The 21,496-nt window shown below is 42.6% G+C and overlaps 2 protein-coding genes across 8 annotated transcripts in view; one reads left to right on the forward strand and one right to left on the reverse strand.

Moving 5' to 3' along the window:
• Extl2 (exostosin like glycosyltransferase 2) overlaps nucleotides 1–15,323 on the reverse strand; it is a 28,633-nt gene extending 13,310 nt beyond the window's left edge. Inside the window, exons 1-4 of one of the 7 annotated variants that reach the window (XM_070007835.1) lie at nucleotides 13,360–13,707; nucleotides 12,735–12,825; nucleotides 10,871–11,022; nucleotides 10,584–10,658 (exon numbers count right to left, since the gene is read on the reverse strand). In XM_070007835.1, coding sequence (XP_069863936.1) covers nucleotides 10,584–10,615 — 32 coding nt within the window. In that variant the 5' untranslated portion in view covers nucleotides 10,616–10,658; nucleotides 10,871–11,022; nucleotides 12,735–12,825; nucleotides 13,360–13,707. Of the gene's footprint in view, nucleotides 1–10,583; nucleotides 10,659–10,870; nucleotides 11,023–12,734; nucleotides 12,826–13,338; nucleotides 13,708–15,191 lie in introns of those variants that run through there. The other 6 variants (XM_070007836.1, XM_070007840.1, XM_070007833.1 and 3 more) reach the window with 6 other exon arrangements.
• Slc30a7 (solute carrier family 30 member 7) overlaps nucleotides 14,449–21,496 on the forward strand; it is a 55,770-nt gene continuing 48,722 nt past the window's right edge. The window contains exons 1-3 of the mRNA XM_070007832.1: nucleotides 14,449–14,748; nucleotides 14,980–15,081; nucleotides 18,925–19,038. Of these exons, the coding sequence (XP_069863933.1) occupies nucleotides 14,669–14,748; nucleotides 14,980–15,081; nucleotides 18,925–19,038 (296 nt within the window). The 5' untranslated portion in view covers nucleotides 14,449–14,668. The remainder of the gene's footprint in view (nucleotides 14,749–14,979; nucleotides 15,082–18,924; nucleotides 19,039–21,496) is intronic.

Raw genomic sequence — 21,496 nt, forward strand, 5'->3', positions numbered from 1 at the left:
AACTCGATTGCTTAAGCAGGCAAGCAGCATGCAGAATTTAAACTGACAAAAGTCTTAACCTAGTTGACAAGTGAAAATATAGCTTGGGATCTGACAGTGACAAAAACGGTATACTTCAGGATGACTGGCATAGAAAGAAATCCAAGTCAGCCCACCATTGCCCACAGTGAGTCTCTGCCATTAAAACTTTGTGACATAACTCGAATTTACTTCACCGCACATTAAAGAGTGTCAGAAATAAAACATCAAAGGCCATTTCTCTTCACAGGCTTTTTCAGAATTCAATAGCGGTATTTTATACTAGACTGTTTTGAGAATAGTGGGTTCTTTGGTTTTTGTACTGTGGATTGAATTCAGAGCTTTGCATATGCTAGGTAGGTACTCTATGACTTGAGTCAGATGTCCAGCTCCTTTGGTTCATGGGGCTTGAACTCAGGCCTGGGCGCTGTCCCTGAGCTCTTCAGCACAAGGCTAGTGCTCTACCATTTCCAGTGCCACTTCTACTTTTCTGAGTGGTTTATTGGAGATAAGAGGCTCGCGGACTTTCCTGCCTGCTGTCTTTGAACCATGATCCTCAGATCTTAGCCTCCTGAGTAGCTAGGATTACAGGTGTGAGGGTCCTTTGGCTATTTTTAGATTGGGTCTTGCTTTTTGCTCTGACTGGCCTCCTACTCGTGTTTCCTCATGTTGATGGGGATGACAAATGTGAACAACTGTGCTACCCCAACCATTGTTTCCCCTGTAGCTGGGACTACAGGCATGAACCACTACACTCAGTCATTGGTTGAAACGAAGTGTTGCAAAGTTCTGCTAGGGCTGTCTTTTATCTGTGAGTTCCCCAATCTCTACCTCTCAAGTAGCTAGAATGACAAGCATGAGCCAATGCTTACGGCTGGGGAATACTTTCTGACTTAAAAACTTCACCTTTATCTATGAAATTCGTTCTTATTATTGTAATCTTAGGAAGGACATATAACTTTCTTCATCTACAAATTCTACACTATTCTTCTAACATGTTTCCTCTTACTTTTTTCCCCCTAAGCATATATGTTTTTACTAGGATCTACAGTAAAGAACAGGAACAAACTTAAAACAATAAAACGGATAATATAGGGTGACTGATTAATCTTGGGATCTTACTGTATTAATGACTAATAGCTATATGTTAGATTATCTTAGGGAAGGTTAACTATGCAATGGACTATTAAGAGTAAAAATATATCCATTTTCTGCAGCCAGTATAACTGTGTGTGTGTGTGTGTGTGTGTTTGCGCGTGCGTGTGTGGCCACTGACAAAAATGTATTTTTATTTTGTGCCAGTACTGGGGCTTGAACTCAGGGCCTCAAGCTTTTACACTCAGGCTGGCACTTTACTACTTCAGCCATAGCTCCCCTACTAGCCTTTTATTGGTTAAGTGGAGATAGGAGTCTTAAGAACTTTTCTGCCTAGGTTGGCTTTAAATCCCTATCTTTAGCTCTCAGCTTCCTGAGTAGCCTGGATTGCAGGCATGAGTCACCAGTGTGTAGATCACTGACCATTATTTAAACCTGTACGTCATTAGGAGTCCTTGTCCTACTTTTAGTACTTTTTTTTTGAAGCTAGAGCTCTGAAATGGAATAGCTAAAGCTTATTGGAAACCAGCTCTACAAGAAGGGATAGATGGTATGACAAGAGGTCATGTCTCAGTGGACGCTGTAAGGAAAACACTTCTGTGTGGATTACATGCCATGCCAAGCCTGCTGTCAGCAGCTAGGCTGAGGGAGCCCTTTCTGTATGGTCAAATCAAGTTAGAATGAACCAGGCAGCCTTTAAAACAGAGATTCTGGTGATTAACTAACTTGGCCTCTCTTTCCCATCCCGATTCTACTCTTAGGTCCTCAGCAAAAGCTGCCAACCAATCGTGTGACATTTTCAATGTTTCTTCTTCCTTTTCCTACTCAAGGCTTCATATTTCCTCAAAACTGCTTCAGGCAGCCCCTATCAATGGATTAGAGTTTATTTTATCATCACCGATATAAGGGGCACAACATAAGTATTGCATAATTTGTAAAGTAAAACCTGCCTCCTTTAATCCAGCCATTTGTCACTGAGGCAGACGGTAAGTTCTTCTCCACTTTCTAAGTACATATGTGTGAAAGATGGGAGAGGAACGTTCTTTCTAATCTTGTAACTTTCTCTTGGAATTGTCTATTATTTGGAACTGATGATGATGATGATGATGATAATGATGATGATGAGACTAACCTAACACACATATACTAGTGTGATAGTAAGGGTAACTTTTTTCCTAAAAATGCTGAAGACTTGTAAGGATTGAACAAGTCAGTATATCCTAAGAAGAAAGCTAGAAATAGAAAAGCAATTTTAGCTCAGTACAGTGCAATGTACAATTTGTTCCAGAAATGGGTCAAAAAAGAAACCAAGTACATCTGCACATGTATTATTTGTACCATTCCATAATACTGGAACTTTTCATTTAAACCACTATCAGTTTTAGTTATAGGAAAATGGATGGGGTGGACAGTAGTCAGGATCATTATACCACAGATCCTTAGACTATTTTATAGAACATATCCCTTTTCACCAATACTGGTTTTCCAAAATTACTTCTGTAAGAGAAATGAGATTTCATACATATGAATTAGACTTGTTAAGTATTTTTGGATGCTAAATCTAAGCTAGAAACAATCCCAATGCATGTGAGTTTTCTCATTTATTTCAAGGAAGTTTAAATACCCATAGTATCCACCAGTCAACAAATATTGACAGGTGTTTTGCACGTGCCCAGCATTGTCACACATAGTGAGCAGCAGACAAAGCTTCTGCCCTCACTGAGCCTAGCAAGAGTAATGACAGTGCTTCATAACTTCCCTGTCTCCTTTTACAATTCTTCAAATAAGCAATGGATCAAAAATTTTTAAAGGGAAGAGCAACAGTGGCTCACGCCTTGTAATTCTAACAACTCAGGAGGCTGTGATCTGAAGATCATTGTTCAAAGCCAACTGGGGCAAGAAAATCCACAAGACTCTTATCTCCAATTAACCACCAGAAAACCAGAAGGGGAGCTGTGGCTCAAAGTGGTAGAGTCTTGAGTAAAAAGAGGTTAGGGAAAGTGCCCCGGCCCTGAGTTCAGGCTCTATGAAAGAAAAAAAAATGTCCAGAAGAGGAGGTGTGGTTCAAGTGGTAGAGCACTAGCCTTGAGCAAAAAAAATTCAGGGACAGTGTGCAGGACAGGAGTTCATGCCCCAGGATTGGCGTGCATGTGCATGTGCACACACATGCACATACACACACATACATACACACTTAAAGGAAAGAAAACAATTTCACTCTGTTCTGTAAATGGGATAGTTGAGTCAAACCAGTAAATGAACTTATTGAGTCAAGGAAGACTGGCAAATGAGTCAGAATCAAACCCTTGACACTTATACTTTAGCCACTTTGACTTATCTTTATCTCCTGCATGATCTTGACTTTTAACTAAATTCTAGTCTACAAGAAATTTCAGATACTTGATATTGAAGTTGGGGGCACAGCTTATTGGCAGAGGGCAGGGGTCCATGCTTAGAACATGTGAAGCCAGAGGTTCAATCACTAGCACTAAGAAAAAAAGATGGGCACAGGTACGTTTGTTGACTTCATTCTACAGTCTGGACTCATATCAAGGGATCTACAAATCCTGGCTCAAGTAAGAACTTCTGTTTCCAAAGAAAAGAAAGCACATCCAAAGAAAATCATGTTCCTCAGATAAAAATACTGGCATTTCATCCATGTTCATAGTAGCATTACTTACAACAGGCCAAAATGCAGAAGCCATCTAAATGTCCACAGATAAGCCAGTCAGAAATTGTCTACAAAGGACTCCTTCTCAGCCTTGAAAAGGAAAGGAATTCTAATACCTGCTCCAATATACAGGATGTCTTCAGGACATGCTGTGTGACACATGTCCATTCACTCAAAAAGACAAATACTGTATGACTCCATGCAATTCATAGAAATAGAAAATGGATTTATTGCTAGGGGCAAGAGGTAGGAGGAAATAAACTATTGTTCAGTGTATGTTGGTGGGAATCTGCTTTGTTCTCACTTTCCTAACAGATGGTTCTCTGAGCAGGAACAGTGTTCCCTGGAGGATTCTCACCCTCATAGGGATGCTAGATTTACCTTGCTTAGCTCTCTTCATTTCCTCTCTTTCCCCTTCCTCCCCAGAGGCTTACTGAGAGCCAGTTGGTCCTTCCTGCTTACTATACCAGAACGGCGGCTGGAACGGGACCCAGAGCCCTGGGTTACCACTGCCTCACAGAAATGTAAGGGAGGCTAGGTCTTGACCTAGGTCTATATATTGACTTGACTGGTAAACTCAGTTGTAAGACCACTGGAAACCTCTTCCCGTTTCTCCCTTTCCTGTCTTTTTTCCCTTTCTGCAACAGTGGCTTTCAGAGAGCCAGAGTCTGTTGAGGCTACTAACAGGGGTGCCGAAGCCCCCCATCTACCCTCTTCCCTCAGCGGTTAAACTGTGGCTTGTGCGGGGCTAGAAGCAGTCTTTACTGACTGGATTGGTAAATTCTATTGTAAGCCCCATTACCTCTAATCTTCCTTTTCCTTTTCCCTATCTCTATTGACCTCCAGACCAGAGACTACTTGCTATTCGACCACCTATGCCCACCAACTGCCATTTCTCCTGCCAGCACCTTCTCTGGGAATGTGAGATAAGGATTCTGGTTTTCCTCTTGATAGGCTCTTGAGAGGGAAATGTCCAGTGCACAGGTGGGGACCTTCTCTAGCTGATTGGTTTTTGGGGATGCCCAGCCTTTCAGTGGAGGACCAGTTGGCCTTGACTTAGTATTCTGGAGCGCCCTATTATAGGTTCTTGGTCATCATTCCTTTTCCTCACTGCCCTCTACATGGGGTCACAACAGTCCACTCTGGCTGACAGCATTTTGAGAATGATGTAGGTTGGGTTCTGGGGACCCCTCATAGGTTCCTTCTCAAGGGATAGATGTTCTGGGCTTGAAACCAGATCTAATCAAAGAAACGCATCTGCTTTTGTGTAGAAATGCGGCCTCAGCATCAACTGGACAATTACAAAATCAAAAAATGTAACTGCTTAGAAATTTGGCCTCAGTCCCAATTGGGTAATTGCAATCACTGGTCTGAAGATAGAACTTTTGAGTCCACAATATTGCAAGATATAAGTAACTTTCTCCAACGGAATGGCAATCGGTCAGAGGTTCCCTAAGCCCAAGCCTTGCTTGCTCCTATAACTGCATTCTTCCTTTCTGTGGTCCAGATTTTCTGAGCTGAACCTGTCTGTCCTCTCTAAGCAAACTCCCTCTGTTGACCTTTACCCCTGCGCCTGCCAGGCCTGTGTGTCTGACACAGGGTAGGGATGGGCATGGGCATATGTCTCCAAAGATAAAGCAACATTCTTACAAGCTAACAACCCTAGAACTCCAAAAGCTAGACTAGGGCCCCCTAACTTCCCAACAAGAGCTAGTTAATGTGAAATATGGATATTGGGTCTAAGTTACGTCATCTTGTCCTCACTGCCATCCTGGCATCTTAATAGATGACAGGGGCTTTTCATCCAGTTCCAAAAACCCTAGAGGTGTAATAGGTCATTTTTAAATTATGCTTACGTCATGTTGCTTAGCTAGCTCCAGGATAACTGATTGTTTTCCCTAGACTGTTTGCTTTGCTTGTGTATAACCCTTTTGTTAGGTTTGGTTTCCCCATACCAATCATGTGCTTTTTGCCTTATAAGCTTTGTGCTAGTTACATTCAGGGCTGCAGGTTCTTTAGTACATAGTCCACTTATAGTCGCCAGTTTTCTAATAAGGACTCTTGATTCAACCTCTTAAAGTGTGGCTTCTCTGTATCTCACTGATCCAATTCCTGTATAACACTTGGAAGTCCCACCGAGATCCCAGGGCTAACATGGCACTTGGGTCCCTTGAAACCACTGGCAGGTAGCCTTGGAGATTGGGCTAGGGAGGATGAGTACTCCATAGGGGAGGATGGGCACTCCACAGGGGAGGCACCCCCTGAGATGTTCTAGGACCTTGTGGCCTTTCTTCCACTCCAATAGCATGCCTGACATGCTACTAAATCAGGAATTACTCAGGAGACCTCCTGAGGTAAGTTCCTATTTTTAACTATTTCTGTTTTTTGGAAATTGAGCTTTCTGGGCTGTTGTAGAAGGGGATCCAATGTAATACAAATCATATAATCAATTTGTATGCTATTTTGTCTTGCTTGCAAAGCTGCCTAAACATATTCTGTGTTTGGTTATGTAAGTCTTGGTTATCCTTAAGAGGAAGAGATTCTGTTTGTTGGCAAAAGTATTTGTTTTTAATTTTTTGTTTTTCTAACACTGACCCTGTAGTTCTATAGTGCTATGGGCAAAATATATTTTGTCATTGGAATTCCTGGAATCTTACAGCTGGTGTTCATTTTTAAGACTAAGCATGGTTTAAGACTTTTGTGCAAAAGTGTGTATGTGTGTAAATATGTTCAAAGTAATCTGCTATTTTGATACAAAACCTGTCAGTATGGTGTGAGTAAAAGTAGTCTTTTCTATCAAACAGAAGTGCTTCTATTTTGTAGGTGATTTTTTTTTGGTATTGATATTTCCTGAAATTGTTTACTTTGTCACTTCAATTGTAACTATTTTCTATGCTGCTTGTGACCAGCTGCCAGATGAGGAATGTGAATCTTGGGTAGAAGGAGTTAACTGCCAAGGGTGCTGGGTATTACAGAAGAGTTTTTACCAATGGAAGCAGCAGTAAAAGGAATGAGACCCCCTTTGGAGTGGGAGCTTTCCACTCACCTCTTCCTCCTCCAACTGTATCTGCCAGCCACCAAATTCCCAGCCCCACTCCCAGCCAGCTGTGATGGAGAAAACTGTAAACCTTTAAAAAAAAGTTAGAGAATAGGCCCTTTTTAAATCTTGGTAATCAATCATCCTTACAATGTGAACCTAACTCCTTGACAAGGAGAAGGGACAGGTTGAATTGGGATAAAAACCTAGCAAACTGCTCTGCCCAGTGTGCCTGCCTAGCTCTGGGTAGAGGAAGGGTATTGCACCCTTTTGAACAAAAGTAAACTTGCCTTGACTAAATTCCCTGTATTGTTATGTGTCAATTTATTCATTTCTGACACCAGAGAGTCATTCTGCAGATCTAAAGTAACCAAAAGTTAAATGGGTTCCACAGGCCAAAAAGAAAAAAATGGGCCGTTTTAAACTCAAATCGTAAAAGTCATCAGATTTGGGTGTGAACAAATATGTCAAAGAGTTATTACATTACACTAAGAAAAGCTATGTTGAGTTCAAAATTTTCTAGGAAGTAATCTAAAATATAAATTAAAGAAATACCAGTAAGGAGATAAAGGAATATAAAGAAAGAGAAGTTAAGAAGGAAAGTTTTGTGAAAGGGAATTGAGGAAACAAAACTTATCCTTTAGATAAGAAAGAGTTTGGGAAGGAAGAAATGTCTTAAATGTTTGTTTCAAAATGGAAAAAAGGAAAAATGAACACTAACCACAGAACACTTGAGTAACAGATAGTAAATGGCTCCTCCTAGCATCCCAAAGGATAAATATGGGTGGCAGGATACACTCTCTCTCTCTAGGACTCTGCCTGTCTGCTTGTTTGTTTGTTATCAATAAAGTTCTGCAAAGTTTATGAAGTAAACAGTGCATAGTTGGTATGTAATTAAGTTGACTATGATTTTAAAACTTATCTAAAGATTTTTCCTAAGGTCAAAATTAATACACTAATGTAAAACCAGTATCCCAGTCTTTATGTCCATCTATGAAAGTAATTGTTCAAGTGTTTATGTCAAGGTCCATCAAATGATTACATTTTAAATGAGTATGTAAAACTAAAAAGCTACTATGTCTGTTTCCCAAATTTTATTTATTTTTGTCGGTTGTGGGGCTTGAACTCTGGGCCTAGATGCTGTCCCTGAGCTCTTCAGTGAGTGGCCTACCATTTGAGCCACAGTGGTTTATTGGAGATAAAAGTCTCACGGACTTTCCTGCCCAGGCTGGCTTTGAACCATGATCCTCAGATCTGTCTCCTGAGTAGCTAGGATTATAGGCATGAACCACAAGCGCCCGGCTATTTCTGAAATTTTTAAGTCACCTTGGATACAGAGCTCCTGCATTCTTTGTTGCAATAAAAAAAAAAGTGACATCTACAATGGTTTTAATCTTTTTGTTGTTGTTGGTCGTGGGCTTGAACTCTGGGCTTGGGTGCTGTCCCTGTGCTCTTCAGCTCAAGGTCAGAGCTCTACCGCTTGAGCCACAGCACTACTTCTGGTTTTCTGGTGGCTCATTGGAGTTAAGTCTCATGGACTTTCCTGCCCAGGCTGGCTTTGAACCACGATCCTTAGATCTCAGCCTCCTGGGTAACTAGGACTACAGGTGTGAGCCACTGGCGCCTGGCTTGGTTTTAATCTTAATTAGTATCCTAAACTGCTATTTATAATTTAAAAAAAAAACTAACTTGTTTAATTAGTTACTGTTTTAAAACTTTAATAATGACTACTGTTAAGTCCTATTATTATAGATTTGATCTTTTGCAACATTTACAGTCAGACCCACAGAGGGATAAATAACTCTTACAAGTATTTATTGGTCAAACTTAACTTTTATTCTTAATAAATTTAAGGTAAGCCCTGCTTAAAAACGAATTCTATTGATTTCCTGGTTGCCTTAATTGGAAATAAGAGGGTCTATTGGCACTGACTTTCACCCAACCTGCCATTCTTGCCCCCTCTAATGGGAGATGTGGCCAACTGGGACAGCTCATCTCAGCAACAAGTAAAATACACTAACTAGGACATTATCCCAGAAAGGATAAGGAACCTCGAAGATCCACCCCAACAATCCTGGTAACTAGGGACCATGAGAGGTGGTTGGGAAGAACTGCTCAGATAAGAGGGAATGGTGTCTGATCCTGAATGGAGTCACTTGTGCATGTCCCTTCAAAAGCATTCAAAGCCAGAGAGCAAAAGAAAATAGTTCATAAGCATGTGTATCATGCCCATAACTGTCTACCTCTTGGAGTCAGGATAGCTTGCCTTAGCATCTTCCTGTGTCTCCCATCCACACTAGGCAGACATTTATATACAGGAAGTGATTAATGCCTCCCACCAGGCCCTTATCCACTCCAATCCATCCCTAGCCTCTGACTGTTGGAACTGTACAAAGCCAGGCCCCGTACAATATCTGGATGTTATTCTTAACCAGTCTACCATGCCAGCTGCCAGAACCTTAGACACTCCCTTTCTTCCCCCAGTCTAGTTATATGGAAATTCTTCCTGTAATGGGCCACAACTGGGTTTGTGTTCCAAATGGAACTTTTCTGGCTTGTGGTGAAGGTGTGTTCTCCTGTGTCATTCATATCAACTCGTCGTACCACCTTGTCAGCCTTTTGCCTGATCTCAGCTCAATTGTAGGAGAATCTTGGTGGATTATGGGAATCACTCCAGTGGACATCCTGGTAGGATTCCCTCTCATAGTGGTCCCCCTGGCTGGCTCCTCTATTAGGACCTTTAACAGACATCCTCTTACTCCTTTTTGGACCTTGTTTTCTTAACCTTTTTCAAAGGTTTCTCTTTAACAGGATAACAGCCCTCACTCAAGACACAATCTGGGAGCAAGTCAAGGCCATTCTATTACTGCAGGCAACTGGAGGCTTCATTTACACTGCCTTGGACTGGGAAGGTGGCTCAGTGGTAGAGCGCTTGCCTTGCATGCCTGAGGCCCTGGGTTCGATTCCTCAGCACCACATAAGCAAAAAGAAAAAAAAGAGCTGGAAGTGGCACTGTGGCTCAAGTGGTAGAGTGCTAGACTTGAGCTGAAGAGCTGAGGGACAGTGCCCAGGCCCAGAGTTCAGGCCCCACGACCGGACCCAACAAAAAAGAAATCATTTATACTGCCCTGCCCTGCCCTGCCCAGCACAGACCCAGACCCTAAAGACCCCAGCCCCAGAGATTCCTCGACATCTCCATGTCAGCAGGAAGTAGCCAGAAAAGACCATGATGTATCTCAACTTTTTCATACCTTTTCAGGGTCTCAAATGATGAAAATCTGCTTTGTTCTCATAACCCCATGTTGCTCCTATGGCCCACTGACCACCCTCCCTCAGGGACCCCTCGTGATTCTCAGGAACTTTACCCTTGACCTTATCTGAACGTGCAGGATTGTCAGCATCAGAAGGGCACCCCTACCATAAATCCCCGACACAATAGGACAAAGGCATTCTAAAGAAGGATCTCATGCTTGCATGTATAAAAACCTAACACCCTCTACACTGCAGCAATGATTAAAGCCTGTTCCTGAGGTCTCTAGCTTCTTTCTGTCCTTTTGTCCACTTGATCTTTTCTCACACTCATGACTCAGTCGCCTAACAGGTATAAAGTTCCAGTTTTGCAAGATGAAAAAATGTTCTGGCAACAAGTTCAACAGCAATGTCAAAATATTCAACAGTGGTGAACTATACATTTGAAAATAGATAAGATGGTAAAACTTCTGCCACATTAAAAACAAGACAAACTCAAAATTTGCTACTTACCGCATTCTGTTATTGATTTTTATTTTAAACATTCCTTATGGCTTCAATGTTTGGTTGGAACAAGCTGTCTTGACACTATGAAGAGAAATCAAAGAATGTTCAGTGAATTTTTGTTTTTTTGCTTAACCAGCAGGAAATTAACAAATGCTTTTTAAAAATTTTATTATGAAAATACTGTACAGAGGGGTTACAATTACATGAGCAAGGTAATCAAGCATCGTTATCAAGCGTATCAAGCTTATCAATGCTTATCAAGCATTGTTGCCTCCTCCTTTGTTTCCCCTTACCATCTCTGCCAGCAAATGCTTTGAATTATCTTCAAGTTATAATTTTCTGTTATGCTTTCTCAAAATGACCTCTAGGCAATGAGGTGGGTAACGACTTTTTGCTCATTGGTGCTAACACGGCTATATTTTGCTTACATCTTTCTTTTGAGGATCTGGAAGCAAAATAAATTGACATCATTTCCACTATCTAATGCTTACACATTTAAAATCCAGAGCATACAGGCCAGGGAGCAGAACCTCTTATTATGTCAACAATTTGCATTGGAATTCAATTTCTAAATTCCATGCATGTGTACTCTTATTTACTACCACAATTCCTTTTTATACCAGCAGCAATCCACAGGCATTCAACTGGAAGAATTAAAATAACCCCCCCATCCCCTCCAAGGAAAAACTATAGGGTCTAAAACAGGGTTGTAGATAAATAAATGACAGGGTAGAATCCTTTCCATTCTTGCTGACCATTGCTAAAAGGAGCTGGATTTTTTTTTTTTAATCCATGTAGTGTATTTGCAGCTAACCCAAGGCAATAGATGATATCAAAATATTTAAAAGTTCAAAATAGAATACATTTACTAGTTTCTGCATCTATTTATTTTATACTTTTACAAACCCACTTCATCTTGTAACCTATGAAAGAAATGAGAATTCTGACTAGAGTCTTCCAAGATACTTTATTGATTAAAGAATGGCAAGATAATTACCACCAAAATAGTGCTGAAGAATCAGTTCTGGTTTTCCAAGGTCATGCTTTTCCATGGTAAAAATTATTGCAGATGGGCTGGGAAGTTGGCTCAGTGGTAGAGTGCTTGCCTCCCATGCATAAGGCCCTAGGTTTGATTCCTCAGCACCACAGAAAAAAGCTGGAAGTGGTGCTGTGGCTCAAGTGGTAGGGTGCTAGCCTTGAGCTGAAGAGCTAAGGCACAGCACCTAGGCCCAGAGTTCAGCCCGCACAACAGGCCCCCCGCCCCCCCCAAAAAAAAATTATTGTAGAGGCAAAGGAATGAATTAGTATTTTCAGAAAAAACTCATTCAGTGTCAGACTCCTCTACCTCCCTTTCTTCACATTTTTCATTATAAAATTTTTCCAGGGAAACAATTTCAGCTTAGTTAGCTTTATGGTCCCAGTACCCAGCCCTACATATGGTAAATATTCATTGAATGACTACTGGATGAATCCCACTTAGACATGACAACATGTATAGGTTAACATGTATGGGACAAGTTAGTTTTTCAAGATGTAAATGTGAAGCACAGCAGAAAAATTTTGCTCACAGAACTTTTTCTGATTTAAACATATTATGAACAAAAGTGCCTTCAGTGTTAAGTACTGGTGATCGTGGTTCATGTACATAATCCTAGCTACTTAGGAGGCTGAGATAGGAGGCTTGAGGTTGGAAGCCAGCCTAGTCAAGAAAGTCCACAAAAATCTTATCTCCAAAAGAAAACTAGATGTGTGAAGCTGCGGCTCAAGTGCTAAAGCATCAGCCTTGAACAGAACAAGCTAAGGGACAGTGCCCTGGTGCTGAGTTCATTGTTGAACTTGGTTGTCGAATGCTGTCCCAAATTTAAGAGATGTGAGCAGCGCTGCTACTTTTTTAAATGAGGAGATTCTCATGGGAATCCCTATTTTTATATCTTTGGGAATGTGAAAATTTGGGAGGCTCTGGAAACTGATAAAAGGGAAAAAGTTAAACTTTTTTTTTTTATTTTTCCAGTGTATTTCGAAACTATTTGGTAAAAGATAAATGCAGGTTTCTTCATAAACCAGCTAAGCAAATTCAATTGGTAGGTGTACAAGGGAAAACACAACATTTCTTTTAAAAGGCAGGATATAAAAGCAGGTGCTCATATTGCAGCTGACCTTGATGAGTTCAGAACATGCTGGAAATCATTCGCTGGAATGTGATTATTGATATATGTTACTGCGCACATCATATGGAAATAAAGCCGTTCTGGAGGAGGAAAAAAAAAATCCAACTGTAATGGAAATACTTCTCATTTAAACTACCTTGTCCGCATCTCCTCAAGCGTTTTCCCAGCAATGCAGTACAGTAAAATTCAAAGTCGACTGCAAAATGTGAAAGCCTTCTTCTTTAAAAAACAAAACAAAACCACAAAACAAAAAACAAGTGAATGCTGCTAAATGAAAATGATTTCTGCTCAAATTGTAATGCGAAGGAAAGCAAAAACCAAGGGCTCCCCCACCCAGAACTTACATATATGCTTTCTACACAGCAGTTTTAAAACATGAGCATTAAAAAAAACACCAAACACCAAACCCTGCAGAGTATCTTAAAAAACCAAACCACCGAATTACTGGACGAAGTTCCCCCCAAAATGAAGGGTAAAAGGCACACATGCTCAGCGCGGCCCCCCCCCGCGCGGCCCCCCCCGCGGCCCCCCGGCCCGGGGGCCCCCCGCAGCCCCCCGCAGGGGAAGGCGCTCAGCCCCGGGTGTCCGCTCACCGCAGCGGGCCGCGCACTCACTCGTTCGTTCGCAGCTCCGGGACCTCCCACGGCAGAGGCGTCTGTCTGGCTTGCTCTTTTTTTCTTTTTCCCACCCCTTTTAAAATTTAATCTTTTTTCTGGGGTTTTTCTTCCTCTAAACCAAGCAGCGTGGTGATTTTTTTCCGGGACCGGTCGCCGGAGAGGCGCCTCCCGCCCGCAGAGAGCGCGCGGGGAACCGGGGCGGGGGGGGTGGGAGCGGGAGGAGGGTCCCCCGAGTGGCCACCCCCCTCCCTCCGGTGACGCTCCACTTCCTGTTACACTAAAGGCATCCCCGAGAAGCTGGGTCTTGTAGTTTCCAACCCCAGCTCCAAAACAGCCAGTCCCGCTTCACCCCCCCCCCAATTTCTCCTAGGTAACAACTTTTAATCCTGCACGTGACACACCACCTGATCACAGCCGATCGTTTCCCCCGGGAAGGCTCCCCGGAGGCGTGTGTGCCGCGATCCGGGGCGGGGAGGGGGGGGAGGCCTGTTGGAGGGGGTCACCCTGGGGTTGGGGTGTATGTGGGGGTCACTCCGCCGCACCCCACGTGGCCGGCTTCTGCCGGCGTCTGGCACTGAGATCCTGGATGGTGGCGGTGGCGGTGGCGGCTGCCCCGGGAATGACCTGGAAGTGAAAGGGACCTTGAGGATTTGGGGGTGTCGTGGGGTTGGGAACACGGAGGAAGCAATGCGTGCACGAAGCTCAGTGCGACGGCCTGCGCGGATCCCTGCGTGAGGGAGTTCTTCTAACTACTCAATGTCACCGCACTGGTGACTCCCGAGCACAGGCAGCACAGCACGTGGCCTCTAGCCACGCTACCCAAGTGCACCCCGAGCGGGTTAATGGAGAAAGGGTAGTACAGAGCAGCAACTAACTGGCATCCGGGATTCCAAACCCCGCTCAGCAATTCGCGTGTCCTTGCAACCCGCCTCAGGCCACGCCCACGTCCGCAGGGGCTCCGCCCACCCCGCGGAGACGCCTCCCGTCACCGCGGAGGCCACGCCCACCGGCCTGGAAAGCAGCCACGGAGGCCCCTCCCCACGTCCCCGCCTCCCCTTTTCCCGTCCCAGGACGCGTTGCGCGTCCGAGACCGGAAGTCGGCGGGTTCCCGGGTGCGTGTCCGTGTGTGTGTGTGTGTGTGTGTGTGTGTGTGTGTGTCTGTGTCTCGCGGCGGCGCGCGCGGCCTCGGCCCCCGGCCGAGCTCTCGGGGTTCTCGTCCTGAGGGGCGTCGCCCGCTGTCACTGTCACCACCCCGCGGAGCCCCTGCGGAGGGGAGCAGGCCCGGCCCTGTCGCCGGGCGGAGAAGATGCTGCCCCTGTCCATCAAGGATGACGAGTACAAACCACCCAAGTTCAATCTGTTCGGCAAGATCTCGGGCTGGTTTAGGTGCGGGGGGCTGTGCGTGCGCGGAGGAGGGGGGGCGGCCGAGAGGGAAGACCCCACGCCCGAGGGGGGCCCGCGGGCCCGGGGAGGCAGCCGTCCACCTCCACCCCAGAGGTGGAGAAGGGCGTGCTTGTCCCGTGGGGGGGGGAGGGAGGGATCTGGAAAATGGGGAACCCGGCTTCTGGGGGGGGGTGTCCCAGCACCCGCGTAATCCCCCGCCTGTGTCGTGCCCAGGTCCATCCTGTCGGACAAGACGTCTCGGAACCTGTTTTTCTTCCTGTGCCTCAACCTCTCCTTCGCTTTCGTGGAACTGCTCTACGGCATCTGGAGCAACTGGTAACCAAAGGGGAGAATGATCGGGGCGGGTGGGGGGGGTAGGGGGTGGGGGAGACCGGGCACGAGTTGCCTAGTGCCACGTAGTGCCTGGCTGGGGAGCCCGGGCTTACCTTTGGCACCACCTCTGCTGCTGGAGCTGTCTTCTACCACCCGCACCCATCCGGCTGGGTTACATCTGTGAGGATCAAGGCCTGTCGAGTGCTTCCTCTTTCCTCCGCTTCCTCATCTTGGCGGATGTATAAAGCCAGCTCCCCACACCGCCTGAGTCTAGCGCACTGGGAATTCATTGGGAGAGCCCTCAGATGTCTCTCTGTGGGAGTGGCATTTTGGATGTCTGTGTTGGCCTATCTGAGATGCTCGGTTCAGTTGGTGGCTAGGTCTTTGAATAACCTTTGATTCTAAACGTGGATTTTGGTTTATTTGTTTATTTCTAAAGAATAACCAAATAGCTGAGAAAATGGAGGTTATTCTCTTAACTTTCCTTCTGAAACTGTCTCGTGATTTTTCTCTGGCCTCAATTATAATGGTAGAATCCCAAAGAATTTTCTAAAAACGTCTTTTGAGTTGATTTCTAGTATAGGCATTGATTTTGTTACTGCTTTTGAAACTGCTTTGGGAAGAAGTAAATTCAGTATAAGTATGGAAATGAAGTATTTGCTGTGTAAGTACTTAAGGTTTTGTGAAGCTGTTCTGCTAATACCACACATTTAGCTGTACTAACACCATCTTTAGATCTTACATAGCTAAAAAAAAAATCGAATGAAAGGATCAGGCGTGGTGGGTCATGCCTATAATCCCAGCTACTCTGGAGGTGGAGATGGAGGAATATTGGTTCTAGACCAGCATGGGCAAAACTTACATAGAGATCAGTTCCATCTCTGCAATAAAATTGACTTGCTGGTATGTGTCTGTACTCTTTAGCAGAAGGAGAATTGAGGTCTGACTGGGCAAAAGCATGAAACCCTGTCTGAAAATAACTAAAGCAAAAAAAGGCTGAAGGTATGGCTGAGATGGTAGAGCATATGCCTAGCACAAGGGTTTTTTTTGTTGTTGTTGTTGTTTGTTTTTTAAAAGGCTGGTGCTGCAGCCCAGTGTAAAGCACTCATTTAGCCTACATGCTGTTCTAGGTTTCCCACCACACCTACAAAAAAATGTAATGAAAGAGAACACTCAGGATATTATTCAAAGCTTCAGGGTGAAATAGACCGTGGAGACCAGATTCCAAAACTATAATGTTTATGGTTTGATTTCTAATAATTAAACAGACTTAGTTTCTGCCCATTCAGTTCTGTTTTCAGAGAAGATGGCTATCTCTGACATTTATTTCTATTGAGATTGTACAATGATAGATGATATCACTGGCTTTTGAGACATTCATAGTCTTAAAAGTGCAAAAGTGAGCTTTTTAGCTCAACTGTCAGTTCATTTTTATTAAAAATATTAGTTTAAAAAGGTAGTTTTGCCATTAGTTGGCTGTAAAAGGTACATTGGCACAAGTCAGTTTTTATATATTTTCATACTTTTTTACTCAGTTTGCTCTGGTTGGCACTCCACCACTCGAACCAACCCCCTATCTGGGCTTTTTGCTGGTTATTTTAGAAATGGAGTCTCATTAATTTTTCTTCAAGGACTTGCCTTAAACTGCCATTCTTCACACTTTGAAACCATTTTGAACATTTTGAATACCCAGGAAACGCGCACGCATGTGTGTGTGTATGTGTGTGTGTATAGAATCTGTAGTCACACATTGATTTTTTTAATTCCATAATTAGCACCATTCAATGTATTTTACAGGTTGAAAGTACTATAGTCTAACTCATACTTAAATACTTGTATTTTAATTATGAATATGCAATATTTATAATATATTTTAATATATTTTACATTTTCCTCTAAATTATGTCCTATTTTTGGTATATCTTCTAGTTGTATCTTGGTTATATTGTTATATCTATACATTTGCTTTAGTTTCTTTGTATAGTAATGCATTATATTTCATGGTGGATTTATTACCTCAGAATAAATCATGTTGTGAAGTATTTTGTTCAAGGAATTCATATCTGAAGTGCTTAAACAATCTCTTTCCTGGAAAGTTAGGTGAATATACCTAATTTCTTATATATAGGGCACAAGTAAGAAAAGTACTAAAACTATTACTTTCCATGTCATTTGTCAACAGATGCCATTGCATAAGGAAAATAGCAATGATAGGTAACTAGTTCTTCTGTCCTTAGATGATTGGCTCTTTTGCCTTTGAGTGACTGGTTCTGTTGTACCCTTCCAGTTTATCCTTTCATTGTGTTCAAATCCTTCAGATTTGAAATGTAATCCTGTTATTGGTCTTACCATAATCACTTAGCAGCTATTTGTCTTTTTATGCTTATGTATATGAACTTTCTTTTTTTTTTTGGTTGGTCATGGGGCTTGAATTCTGGACTTGGGCTGTCCCTGTGCTCTTCAGCTCAAGGAGAGTGAACTACCGCTTGAGCCACAGCGCCACTTCCTGTATATGAACTTTAATATCCACAATCACTTATTCCCCATTTAAATTTTTATCAGTGATATGAGGCACATTGAGAAATTATTCTGACCTTTTCATAATCTGGCTGCTTTTCTTCCTCCTCTTCCTCCTGTTCTGCTTCTTCCTTCTCATTTCCTTTTGTGCCAGTCCTAACACTTGAACTTAGGGTTTTAACCTTGTCCCTAAGCTTTTGTGCTCAAGACTGGTGCTCTACCATTTTAGCCACAGCTCCACTTCCAGCTGGAGATAAGATTCTCAGAGACTTTCCTGCCTAGGCTGGCTTTGAACCTTGATCCTCAGATCTTAGCCTCCTGAGTAGCTAGAATTACAGGCATGAGCCACCAGCATCCAGCTCATAATCTGGCTTTTTATGTTATTTAGAGACCACAATTTTCAGTTCCTTTGGTTGCTTTCAATAATTCATTATTTTTTTGTGTGTGACTGAATTATCTCTGTTTATAGGGCAAGTTAGCTTTTAAGTTCCTTACATTTCCTTAAAGTTCCTTACATTTCTCACCAAAATCTTTTGTTTTAGTCATTTCTGTCTTCATCTTCATTGTAGAGAAATAAAGTTCAAGGACTGAATGCTGGTGGCTCATGCCTGCAATCCTAGGTACTCAGGAGACTGAGATCTGAGGATTGTGGTTCAAAGCCAGCCCAGGTAGAAAAGTCTCCCTGAGACTCTTATCTCCAATTAACCACTCAAAAAATACAAGTGGAGCTGTGGCTCAAAGTGGTAGAGCACACTAGCCTTGAGCAAAAGAGCTCAGGGACTGTGTCCTGCATCTGAGTTCAAGCCCCATTAACACCCTGTGAGCCCTGCATAATAGCTTGGCAGAGGCATCTCATGGCCTCTCAGGAAGGCGTTCATGTACCTCATCTAACCCCTTCTCCCTCTCATCTTCCCTCCATAGCCTGGTATCGATAGAGAGGAGCAGGACATCTAATAACAGCCAACTTGGGCCTTGCATTGTGTAATATCCTGGGCCTGAGTAGGGTTTAGCCTTACCCCCACTAGCCTATGGCTATGGCTCTGCCTAGCCTATGGCTACCTCTTTCTTAGAGGTGGCTGACCTTTACCAGTGATGACCAGGGGGTAGATTCCTACCTTTTGCCCAGCAACAGATGGTTTTCGTTTCCTCTCCTCTCTGCTGCAGCTTTTCCTTGTGTGGAGTGATATCCCTCTTCTATGTCATAATTAAATGTGGTTTTTTTGTAGGTAATTAATTTCTCACAAACAGGGACTGGACCGTAGAATTTTAGAGAAGCAGGCCTGCTGTTTTGTTTGTATTATAATCAGCTGATGTGTTTGTCTTTTGCAGCTTAGGCCTGATCTCCGACTCTTTCCACATGTTTTTCGATAGCACTGCCATTTTGGCTGGATTAGCAGCTTCTGTCATTTCAAAATGGAGAGACAATGATGCTTTCTCCTATGGGTAAGACTGGAACAGATCTTTTTTTCTTCATAGATCTTAAGATCAATAAGTCTTTATAATTTGAACCTATCTGAACCCTTGTAGCCCTGCTCAGGTCTTCTGTTGTTCCTTTCTACTCACCTCCCTTTCTTACCTTCATGGATTGTTTTGCCTGTTTTCAAAGAATAAAGAATTGAGAGTTATAGTATATTACATTATCTATAGTATTTTATTTCTACCTATATTATTTTGCTTGAGGAGGGTAGGCTTTTTTTCTCTTGTTCCTGTCTTCATGCACATTGTCTTTCATCTTCTGAATTCTCCCTCCCTTTTCTCCCATTCTTCTCTCCTTTTTTCCCTCCCTCTTTTCCTCTCCCCTTTCTTCTCTGCATTCATGATTCCTCTTTCTCTCTTCTCCTCTCTCCCTCTCTCTCCTTCTTCTCACTGAATACCTTTTCTTTATTATTTCTTTCTCCCTCTTCTTTTCCTCTACAGTTTACCATTGTGTCTCTCAGGCTGTTTCCAGTTCTCGTTCCTAAACCTTTTCTGCTTCATGTCTTTTCTCTTACTTTCCCAGTCAATATTTCATTTATTCACCCTCCCCCTTTTCCGTGTAGTTTTTCTCAGTCCCCCTTCTGCCATATTCATATTCCTACATATGTTGTCTCTTAAGCCCTTTGGTCTGTTTTTTTTGTTCGTTTGTTTTTGGTATTGATACTAGAAGTTTGAACTCAGGGCCTTCTGCTTGCTAGACAGCCACACTATTCCCTGAGCCACATACCCCAAGCCCTTTTGCTAATACTATTTTTCAAATAGGATTTCTTTCCTTTCTTTTTTTTTTTTTTTTGGTCTAAGCTAGCCTGGACCACAGTCCTCCTGTTATACTTCCTGCATAGCTGGGATGACAGACACATGCTTCTGCACTGTCTTTTTCTTCATTGAGATAGGGTTTTCAGAACTTTTTTATTTGACTGGCCTTGAACCAAGATCCTCCTGATACGAGCCTTCCAAGTTGCTAGGATTACATGTGTGAGCCACTGTGCCTGGCTTCTCTTTTACTCATATTCCTTTTCCTCACCAGCTTTGATTTTGTTCTTTAGTATGCATGCATGTGTGCATGCGCGAGCGCACACATACACACACCCACAAACACAAACACACAAGACTCCTGCCTTGAAGAAACTTGTAGTTTGATAGGAAAAGAGTTCTGCAAAAATCCTGTAACAGCTTCCATTGTGACAAAGTCTAAAAGAGAGAAATGAAATTCTGTGTCAATTCCCCGTTCTAGTTACCCAAAGGGATATGGTAATTTGTAAAATAAAAAGTTAGACAAAAGAACCTATTTTACTGTCTTGTAGTATAAAATAGAAGATCCTGTATACCTATCAATTCCCACAGCTTGAAGTAAAAAAGCTAAGGAAAATGTCCAGGCCCCGAGTTTAGACCCCTGTTCCAGTGTGTGCATCACCCCCCCCCCCCATGCACACACACACACACACACACACACATATATATATATATATACATGTCCACATGTGTACGCATGCACACATGTGCAATACTAAATGGGCTGAGCATAGGTATAAGCTCCAGTTCAAGATGCTCATAATAGAAGAGCAACTGCAGTAGAAGAAACAGCAGGGGGCTTGGAGAACAGGCCAAGACTGCTAGTTATACAAAGTTATAGGTAGCTAGGTGCGTGTATAGATGCTCATACATGTATGTGTACATACATGTCTTATTTTGAACCTGGAGGAAGAATTTAAACATCAGCCATAATTAGGCTGTAACACTTTTTGCAAATGAATATGGCTTAGTTCTAATATTTGCTCTGTTCAAGACTTTGCAATCATGTCTAGTTTTCAAAAGCTTGTCATTTTAAGTCAACAATCAAGTATGACAAATGTATTAATTTAATAAAGCCAGGAGTCTAAGAATTTATCAGAATTTATGGAGAGAACACTACTAATCTAGGAACTAGAACAAAAAGTTAGCAAAAAAAAATTTTGCCTTTGATCTTGAAAGTTAGTGATCTTAAGGTCTGAAGGCTTTCAATTCAGCACTACCTACAAGATGAGGGGTAGACTAGTAGAAAACGTGGGGGCTTTTTTTTGAACAGTAAATCCTGTTATTAACTAAATTCCTCATAAGTGAAAGTTGTAGAAATTGACAAATTATTTGAATCTAAATGAACTTTTCTGTAGAAAAACAATATGCTTTGCAGTAACCTATTAATTTATCTGTTAGAAGATAAAAATATGCATTATTTCTGAGTAGAGAAATACAGATTATGTTGAAATATACTTAAAAGGATTAACAAAACAAATAGGATACATTTAAAAAGTATGTTCTATTGAAAATTAACCATACAACTTGTGGGTCAAGTCAGGAGGGATAAACTGGGAGACAGTGAGGGAAGGGGTGACATTGTCCAAAAAGAAATGTACTTACGGGGCTGGGAAGGTGGCTCAGTGGTAGA

Source organism: Dipodomys merriami, unplaced genomic scaffold, assembly GCF_024711535.1.
Source record: "Dipodomys merriami isolate MVZ:Mamm:240054 unplaced genomic scaffold, mDipMer1.0.p SCAF_7, whole genome shotgun sequence".
In the NCBI taxonomy this organism is placed as follows: Eukaryota; Metazoa; Chordata; class Mammalia; order Rodentia; family Heteromyidae; genus Dipodomys; species Dipodomys merriami.